This window comes from Mytilus trossulus, chromosome 13 (genome assembly GCF_036588685.1).
Source record: "Mytilus trossulus isolate FHL-02 chromosome 13, PNRI_Mtr1.1.1.hap1, whole genome shotgun sequence".
Taxonomy (NCBI): Eukaryota; Metazoa; Mollusca; class Bivalvia; order Mytilida; family Mytilidae; genus Mytilus; species Mytilus trossulus.
The window spans coordinates 11,684,281-11,694,800 of NC_086385.1; the positions used below are offsets into that span (position 1 = coordinate 11,684,281).

Below are 10,520 nucleotides of genomic sequence, written 5' to 3' on the forward strand. Positions count from 1 at the left end.
TATTCAAACCACTGGGTCGATGCCACTGCTGGTGTGTATTTGGCACAACTTTTTGGTATTTTGGGTGCTCAATGCTCTTCAACTTTGTACTTGTTTGGCTTTATAACTATTTTTAACCGAGTGTCACTGATGTAGACGAAACGCGCGTCTAGCGTACTAAATTATAATCCTGGAACTCGATAACTATTCTACTGGTACAACCAAACGTCAAAACTAAATCTTAATATCTATGGAAAAAATTAGTAAAGGTTTTAAGTAATTTATGGTAACAAAATCCCTGGCTTAATATTTTACCAGTAATACATAGTTTACGCTCGTTAAAATCAAAAACGTCACAACAGACACGGGCATAGCTGTGAAATATAAAAACCGTAAGATGGTGCCAAAGAAACTTCATTATCTAAAAATGGAAAATTAACAATAGGGAACGAAAAATCGTCCCCTTTGTCGTAAATTTTAGTGTGCAGTTTCCCGTTTAATTCTGAAATATCTAAATCTAGGAAAGAACAGTTATAATCGTTTAAATTTGATTTATTTAAAGTAAGATCCTTAGGGTAAATTTCAGCAGTATATTTAGAAAATTCTGGATTATTTAACGAAAAAATAACACCAAGATAACGTTAAGTGTTGTTGAATTTATGAATTAAATGCAATTTCGACGGATCTTTAATGAGTTTAGTCATAAACTGTGGTTCCTTATATAATATGCTTCAATGTTTGTTGTCCTTTAGTTTTATAGTTTACAATGAGTACAAATATTTATTTTAAATGCGGTGTTTGCAAGCCGAGACTTTCCTCAAGAAGTGTTACAATTTCACTAAATTCTGAGTTACGAGCAGTATCTAATGGTGTATGTGCTTCTTTATCACAAAGATTAACATCTGCATTTCCTGTTAGTAATAGTTTTACAATTTCAATATGATCCTTTTTTTTCTCATATTCTGATGTATTTTTTTCATACGGATAATAATGTTTTAGATGAAAGTTTAGTGAACCTCTATCACACACTATATGTAACGGTGACCGTCCTCCATGTTTATCACACTGCGAAACACTAGCATTGTACAGCAATAAAAGTTTTACTGTATTTACATGTCCTCCTCTACAAGCCACATACAATGGAGACTCTCCACTGTCGTTACACTTAGCGACATCAGCATTGTTCTCCAATAACAACTCAGCTGTATCTGTAAATCCTCCTTTACAAGCCAAATGCAATGGGGAATTTCCATACATGTTCCACTTTGAAACGCTAGCATTGTTCTCGCATAAAAATTTAACAACATCTGTTTTTCCTCCCTCTAAGGCTTTATATAAAGCTGGACTTTCATTTTTAAAGTTTACATTACATTTAACAGTATCAACCAAAAACTGAACTAGATCAAGATAGCCACATGATGCCGATTCTATTAGAGGTGTTGTAAATTTATAAATACAGGAGAACATATCGACTTTTACAAGCGTGAAATGTTTTTGGTCAATCATCTTCAATATTTTTATGGTTTCATCACTCTTTCCAAAAAAACTTATTAACTTATTTCGGAAACTCTGATACATTAACTGTTTATTATTAAAAGTACTTATGATAATACTTTTTTTTAAATCACTCAACAATCTTTCAAAATACTCTTTTTCTGTATCAAATGATAGTAATATAACATCATTCTTTACAGGTCCTTCTATGACAGATTTAAAGATGAAATGGTCACGAATAAATTCAGGGGGAGCATATTTTATAAAACATTCTGGAAGGCGCTGGCCACAGGTTACAGCTGCCATTTCATGAATTTTGTCATGTATAATTCTGTACTCGCTGCCTATTTTCTTTAAATATGTGCCTTCTAAAGTTGTAAACCCAGATTTTAAAGCATTTCTTTGCATTTCCTTGGATAAATCTATTTCAAATTCTTTAAGAATGTCTGCAAGCCGGTCCTTCTTCTCCTCCGCTGAAATTGATTTCAATTTAAGCCAATCTGTATTGAATTTATCATCAAATAATAAACATAGAGCAAGAGCAAAAAACTGTTCTTTTTTTTCACTAACAATGTGGTTTATGTTCTCTATAATGCTATCCACAGGAGCTGTAAAAAGTTCAATGACTTCTTTTGTTGTTTTACATTTTGCCAATTTACAGAGCAAAGGGAAGAAATCAACTTTTTCATCGACTTTCATTACACTGTCAGTAATGGCCTTTGGTATGTACTTTTCCAACATTAACTTTCTTTCGTCTTGCAGCAGGCACATATCTGTTGATAATAAATTACATTCTTTTCTTGTGAGTAACTTAAATAATTGAAACTGTTCTTCTTTATATATATGTAACCTACACGAAATCATTAACTTTGAACCTGTTATCTGTGAAAAAGTGCTGTTAGTTTCATGTTCTACAGTTTTGAATATTTTCTCCAATCTTTCTGAATTATCTCTCCAATTGTTTAATGTCTGAATATTGATAGATTCTTTTCCACAAATATCATCTACAACAAACACTTGTTTTTTGCTTTCATTATAATAATTTATAATGTCTATTGGTCCTGTTAAAACAGGTATTATCTCATATCCCCACCTGTCACGCAACTGTAAGGCAGCATGATGAATGTTTGAAGATTTACCACAACCCGAACTGCCTGTGACAATAATGCAATCATTGGAAGGTAAAGATTTAAGTATGTGATATGTTGCTCTGGTTTTAAGAAAAGTACATTCATCATCCTCCCAAACTTTGATATCTTGATTGTGCTGAGCTAAAAAGAAAAAGAATTGAGCAAAAAGCTGCATATTGTACTTGTTGTACAGCGATTATTAGTTTTTGCAAAAGACTTTCGACAAATAAAAATGTATAACATAATCATAATCATGATACTCTATGAAATTCACAGAGGTCTGTTCTTTTCAGCTTTCTTTGATATTATATAGGTTTCTCCTAATCAAAATTTAAAGACATGTGTTATAAGCCTAAAATATCTGTAAAAGTTTCCTGAAAAGACTTTAGTTATTATTTGCTCTAGCTGTGAGTTTCAAATAAACTGGTTGAAATAGAACGATTTCATTTTTGATGCGTTTTGTTTGATGATTTTGCATTGGAATTATGGATTTTCCGAATTGATTTTCCTCTAAGTTCAGTATTTTTGTGATTTTACTTTTTGCATACCTCTAATATTCTTTGGAATATTGTCTTCTTCTTGCTTTGTTGTTTCAGTCTCTAAGCTTTCAATTTTTTGGGAATTACTGATTGCCAGTTCACTACAACATTCTGATAAAATAGAGAATGACTTGACGATTTTATTGTCATCATTGTCAAATGGTTAGACACTGAATTTTATAACTTTAAAGTAAAAGTAATATTTGATGACTTTCGATGTGTATATGTTGCAATTAGTTTTTTTCGTTTCCCATGGAAAATAAAAATATAATTGAATTTGTATTGTTTTGAAATAATGTTCAGAGTGTCTTTCATTGTTCACTATCATAGGTAACTATATTATTCATGAAAGCGATAATGGTAAAATATTTTCATTTTTCTTATAGCGGATGTTGACTTGACAATCGTAAAACAGGGAACAGAGACGGATAAGTAAAATACGTGCATGTTTACAAAGCACAAATTTTTAGTTCTGCATTATTTTAACAGTAAAAAACTTGAAAGAACGTTAGATAAAGGTATCGAAACCTTAATAACTTTTAACTTTAAACTTTTTAGATTTTCATAAGTTCGTATACGTTTTCTGGTAATCTGGATCTTGATGACTAAATCATTTAGACCTCAACCACTGTCCATGAAATTTTAGATAATAACGTTTTTAATTAGACCAATCCGGTACAACATAGTTTACCTGTCACTTGATTAGGTAAAATCAGTTGTAAGAGAACCAATGAACCTTGCTTATAATGGGAGGGTATTATAATACATGTAGGGTTTGTTCTGATAGAAAATATTCATCATGTCACTAATATGACCGGAAATGATACAAGATTGATATTTTTGCAAAGACGAAGTCAATGAAAATTGGCGTAGTGAAAAGATTTAAAAGTTTTATGTCAAAGTTTGCTTCATTTAAGTATACAACTGTATTATTTTTTCAAATTTCAATTATTGTTGAACAAATTGGTCAGGTGCAAACAATGTTCCTAATATTGATAGAAATTTTAAGACCATGTGTTGCTCAATTTTGTCTCTTTAGATATCTAACAAAGGACCATTTCAAATATTGCAGACGATAAATAGAGTTAATAACAAAAATCACTGTTGTATTGTTGATCATTTATTCCATTTGGTTTCTTCTTCAGTTTTTGCCTCTCCAAAACACAAAAGAGGATAAAAAAAGTCCCCATTTATGGACTATCACTCCTATAATGAGTGACAAGTCTACTAAACATAATCAGCAAAATTTGACTTTTAAGTAGATCTTGCCTTGCTGATACCTTTTTTTTATATTTAAATTGTCTATATATTTACTGATAACTAATAAGTCAAAACGCAAAAAAAAGGTAAAATGTTCAAATATAGGCAAAACCTCCAAAAAGAAGTAGTGGTCCTTCATATTGTCTTAATTGTAGATATCGTCTTGCTGAACATTTTTGCTAATTTAAGTTTTTATCTATCTAATTTAAGTTTTTATCTATCTATGATAATTTTAAAGATTAAAGATTAAAGACAAAAATGTAATTTTTCAGATTATTTTCTATTTAAAGACAAATACCTCTATTGTTTATGCGCATATACCAGCGCAACAGTACTATGCCGTCAGCGTTTTATGACCTCGTGGTTTCCGCGAACTCGAAACGTTAATGAGAGTTATTCCTCTTTGAGCCGATGGAGAGAGTGACAAACGTTTTGATAAGTAGATTTTCCGAGAAGAAAATGAAAATTGTTTTTATATAATAGACATGTTCCAGAATTGGATATATAAATTAGTTATGTGAATTAAGTGTATCTGAAACAAACAAAACAGCAAATGATAAAATATATGAATAAAAAGAGAGTCAACTATACAGCAAACTAACAACTGTCAACAAAACGAATCAAAAATCTGGATACTCGACAACAGTTTGGAGGGGGATAGGACCTTTATCGGGACTACGGGATCGGATGTTTTAAGCTTGGGATTTCGGGATCCGGGAATCCTTTTTAACTTTACTTTGTTTAAATTAGGGACCTTGGGATTTAGTTTTTTAAAGTCCGGGATTTCAGGATTGGCAAATCATATTATAATATAAAACTAATTTCCATAGTTTGCTACGTGTATGGATTTATCTGTTCTATAGAGACACTTTCTTTGGTAGCCTATGTTTTAAATTGTATTTATATTTTCACAAATCATTAAGAAAGTACGAAAATCATCAATCATGTCATCAAAATTCAATGTATCTATAGAATTAGAAACCTTACGTACCTATATGGATATGGCAAATTACACATACGTATTTTGAATGTGTAAGGCGATAACATTTTTTCACAAATATAATATTCAGATTTCTGATAAGCACCAATAAATCAGTTACCCAACGACGCATACGTGTAAAATAAAGTCCATCTAGAGAAGTTAACATTTACGCTTCTAACATTGTAGGTTTTTGTATTTGACCACTCCCGAGTATGATCCGATTTGCCAAATTTTATACTTATGTACTAGGTGCGCAATTGTTTAAAAAAACACAATCCTGCCTGTGTTTAAAAGTTGTCAGAATAAAGAATTAAAGAGGAATGCATATGAAACAAGAATGTGTCTAAAGTACACGGATGCCAAACTCACACTTTCATTTTCTATGTTCAATGGACTGTGATATTGGGTAAAATAATCTAATTTGGCATTAAAATTAGAAAGATGATGTCATAAGCAACATGTTTACTAAGTTTCAAGTTGATTGGACTTCAGCTTCATAAAAAAAAACTACCTTGACCAAAAACTTTAACCTGAAACTTGCACTTTCATTTTCGATGTTCAGTGGACCTTGAAATTGGGGTCAGAAGTCAAATTTGGTCTTAAAATTAGAAAGATCATATCATAAGCAACAAGAACTTCAAAAACTACCTTGACTAAAAAAGTTTAACCTGAAGCGGGACAGACGGAGGAACAGACGGACGGACGCACAGACCAGAAAACATAATGCCCCTCTACTAGTCTATCGTAGGTGGGGCATAAAGAAACAATAGTTGATTTGAGAAAAAAAAGTCGGACTAGGTTCCATTCATAATCACGATATGACAACTGTATGAGTATACTTAGACTGAGTTTCTAGCAACATGACGGAATATTTTGATATGATAGATGCCTATGGATGAATGATCAAAACAGTAGTATGTTAAATAGACCCCGTTAACACTTGCACTAAATTGAATCGATCTTTTAAGAATATCTCTCATTTACGATCTTTTACGAACTTGTGGTTTTAAATTTAAAATAATCGGTCATTTCGTTAAAAAAAACTCTTAGTAAATAGAATAACGGGAAGGAAATATTTGGTTCATTACATGTGCTTCTGCATTTATTAATTATCTTTTTGATTAATATGTCATAAGTCCTTTTAAAAACAAAGAAATGTCAGAATAATTTTGCTTGTAACGGTCATTTTGTTTGAAGATGCATTCGCGTGTACTTTTGTTCAACGCATTGTTTTCCAACCACCGCATTTATATTACGTGTCTGTGAAACTGACTGAAAACTAAGTACTATCACGTGTAAATTAAAAGTAGTTGAAAACAAACAAACAACATAACAGCAAATAACGAGAACTGTGTTGTCCGTAATTTGTATAGGAATAACGCCCAAAACCGGCAGAACGGCTTTCGACGTTATGTTAGAATTCGCGCAATGTATTCCCGCCATTTCAAATTGTTAACCCTTTTGTAGATATATCTCTTTTTCCATTCCAGTGACCCCATCTTTTTATTTCAGGATTTTATCTAGAAATAAACAACGCATATTCTGTTGAATACTCATCGAGAAATTGTTGGTCAATTTTTTTTAAACATCATTCTTTTTTAGTTATTTAACAATAAATAAAGGCGGGAAAATTATTATAGCAACTTATCGCTATTATTTTACCATCAGAAATTGGTAATATTATTAAAATAGTTTGTATTAACAACTTGGTTAACAGAACAAACAAGTTTTATGGGAAACCAACTTTTAAAAAAAATATTACACTGCTATTGACTAGAGGTTCCGATTTCCAAATTCCATGAAAAAGACGGCGTTCTAAATCGAAAACGAGGTCGGTGACCCCATTTTTTTATTTGCTTATTTGGAAGCTTTTACCTAACCTAAAGTAAATATAAAATATAAAGAATATATTATTGGTAGATCTGAATAGAAGGATTTGTCTTTAAGAAAAATGTACACAACTTTAGAGAGTCCCCTAAATTTAAGGTGGTACCCAACCCCTTGATTAATTTTTACTTTGACCCTTTGACAAATCATTAAAATTTCAAAAAATTGGAACCCACCACTTTATTAGAAAAAAATCATTGGTTGTTTAGCAGTTTGACAAGAACCCATTTTTTTCATTGAGAAGATTAATATTTTCTTAACCATACAACCTGATTAAAACGTACAGTTGGTTTTAATTGAGTTTTCTCCCTGTAGTGTTAGGTACCACATTAAACATACGTTATTGTCTGGAAACTAGAAAATATATTGTTTTGTATCCATGAGTCTTATGTAGACGAAACGCGCGTCTGGCGTATTTACTAAATTTAGCCCTGGTATCTATGATGAGTATATTTCTAAGTATTAGGGGCAATTACCCCCAAACTCATTTCAAGCCTTCCTTTTGTGATATGGAACCGTGCAGTACAGTGCTTACGAGAACCATACACTTAAACACAGGTTATAGTCTGGAAATTGAAAAAAAAGAAGTTGTTTTGAGCCCCTTTATTGGCCCCATACCGAATTCCTGAACTTTTGCGGAAATTACACCCAAACTCAACGCAAGGCTTCACTTTGTAATATGGAACCTTGTGAAACAATTTGAAAGAAATTCATACACTTACACACAACTTAATGTCAGGAAACGTTTACCCTTACCCTTAAACTGTTGTTACCATAACCCCCAAAATCCAACAAATCTTCCATTTATGGTTTTTTTTTTGATTCTACAAGATTTCAGCATAGTTTGCATATACTGTTTACCAAATAATGAAATTGTGTATGGAACCGTGAAAAAACAATTATAAAATTACCTTAAAACTTCCTGGGGTATTTTTAATAAACAGCACCTTTTTCTGAATTTTTCATACAGAAATTTTTAAAAATGAGTTAAACCAAAAGATTTGGCAATCACCATAAAATAAAATAACATATTTCATTTTGTAATGAGGCAGTTTTTTACATCATCAAATGACTGCAAGCATGCTTCTCGCTAATAACCGTCAATTATAACAACCAATGAACTTGCTCAAAAAGCATGAATAACTCCCGTGTAAAAAGTGATATATATCTTTAGCTGTTGGAGATTAAAAGAAATTGTTTATTGTCAATTTAATAGTTAATACGTTGGTTAACGAAAACATGAATTGAAAATAGTTCTCTTACACAAAAGGAGACATTGGGTTTCTTGGTTGCCTTAACTGTATCGTGCATTGATGGAAACAAGTAAAAACTTTTATATTCTTCACACTGAAAATGTGCTTGCTTATTCTGAAGTAGGAAATCCCAACAAACTGCATAGTTTTCCTGTAAAATAATGACATGTTGCAGTTACATGTTGTATCCATTTAAACCTTTTTCAATTTTTGGGCCTGAATGATTTTCAATTTCATTTTATATATGGTCATTTCTACTGTTGTGATTCCAGCATCGTCAATGTGTCTTTTGTAGACAAAATGTGCATCTGGTGTACAATATGTACGCCTTGTATCTTTGAACAGTTTATTTGCAACCCCTGTGTCAATAGTGGTGGTTTCCTCTTTGAAGGCTACACCAGCCTTGTAGTCAGCACATTAGTGTTGACATGAATTAACACTGATATTCATAATTATTAATACAAATGAAGATGCTGCATACCAAGTTTGGTTAATTTAAGTTCTACTGTACAAAAGTTATTAGCTGGACATGCATTGAACTTGAATTTCCACCACTCGGTTCAATGGTTAAATAAAATTGAGAAAGGAAATGGTGAATATGTCAAAGCGACAACCACCCGACCATAGAGCAGACAACAGCCGAAATCTATTTCAGAGTGATCTGACTATCATGATTATGGTAAATCACACACGAACAGCCCATGAGACAACTGTAAGTGTTGGTTGACCTAGGTTTTATAATAAAAAGAAGGACAGACAGACAAAAAGACATGATGATTCCTGTTATACCACTGAACTTTGTTGATCTCAACATTGCAAATGTACATGATTACTTACTTAATTCAGCTGCAAGCTCCATAGTTTTCTGAAAAATGTAAAAGGATTTTTTTTTATTTAACTATAGAATTCACACATCAAGTAATTTCACAAAATGTTTGATAGACAGTTTTATGTATTAACTGTCAATAACTCAAATTCAAATTTCTCTATTTTTTCTGAAAATGAACATTGTACATAAAAATCAGTTTTTCTCTTACAGCATTACTGCTTATGTTTATAAGATATAGGCAAAACAAATGGTGAATGTGTCCCAACGGGAAAAAATGATGCCCCGGCTTGCATACAACATTATAAAGGTACATAACTCAAAAAGGATAACAGTGACGCTACCTAAATATGTACTTGATCTGAGTTGTGTGCGTTGTAATAAGTATTGTGTATAGGTCTCATAATGTTTGGTTTGGAAAAACTTAAGTAACAGAATGGAAACTAAAGATTTTGCAATTATTCATAATGAGGCTTAACTCACTATTGATTAAAGTGACACCACCAAAATTCTACTTGATCTGTATTTTGTGGTAAAAAGCAATGTGTATAAATTTCATAACTTTTGGTTGAGGCAACTTAAGAAAGAGAACGGAAGCAATTTTTCCATTTATAAAGGGACATAACTCAAGAACGGCTAAAGTGACACCACCAAACTTCATTACTTGATCTGCATTTTGCATAAGATTCATAACATTTAGTTGAGACAAACTAAAATGCATACGATACAGTTTTGATCCCATATTTACATTTCGATAAAAAAACAAGAATGTGTCCAAAGTACACGGATGCCCCACTTGCACTATCCATTTCCATGTTCCATGGACCATGAAATTGGGTAATAATCTAACTTGGCATTAAAATTAGAAAGATCATAATATAGGGAACATATGTACTAAGCTTCAAGTTGATTGGACCTAAGCTTCATCAAAAACTACCTTGACCAAAAACTTTAACCTGAAACTCCCACTTTCATTTTCTATGTTCAGTGGACCATGAAATTGGAGTCAAAAGTCTAATTTGGCTTTAAAATTAGAAAGATCATATCATAAGCAACACGTGTACTAAGTTTCAAGTTGATTGAACTTCAGCTTCATCAAAAACTACCTTGACCAAAAACTTTGCGTGCCTACATGAACGGACGGACGAACGAACGGAGCCACAGACCAGA

The 10,520-nt window shown here is 32.0% G+C and overlaps 1 protein-coding gene across 1 annotated transcript; it reads right to left on the reverse strand.

Annotated features, from left to right (window-relative positions):
- Nucleotides 1-759: 759 nt before the first annotated feature.
- On the reverse strand, nucleotides 760-9,383 carry LOC134694079 (uncharacterized). The gene is made up of 5 exons (XM_063555073.1): nucleotides 9,362-9,383; nucleotides 3,152-3,253; nucleotides 1,593-2,744; nucleotides 996-1,406; nucleotides 760-890 (listed from the first exon to the last, which is right to left on the reverse strand). The coding sequence occupies exons 1-5, from the start codon at nucleotides 9,381-9,383 to the stop codon at nucleotides 760-762; spliced, it is 1,818 nt and encodes a 605-aa protein (XP_063411143.1).
- Nucleotides 9,384-10,520: the final 1,137 nt, after the last annotated feature.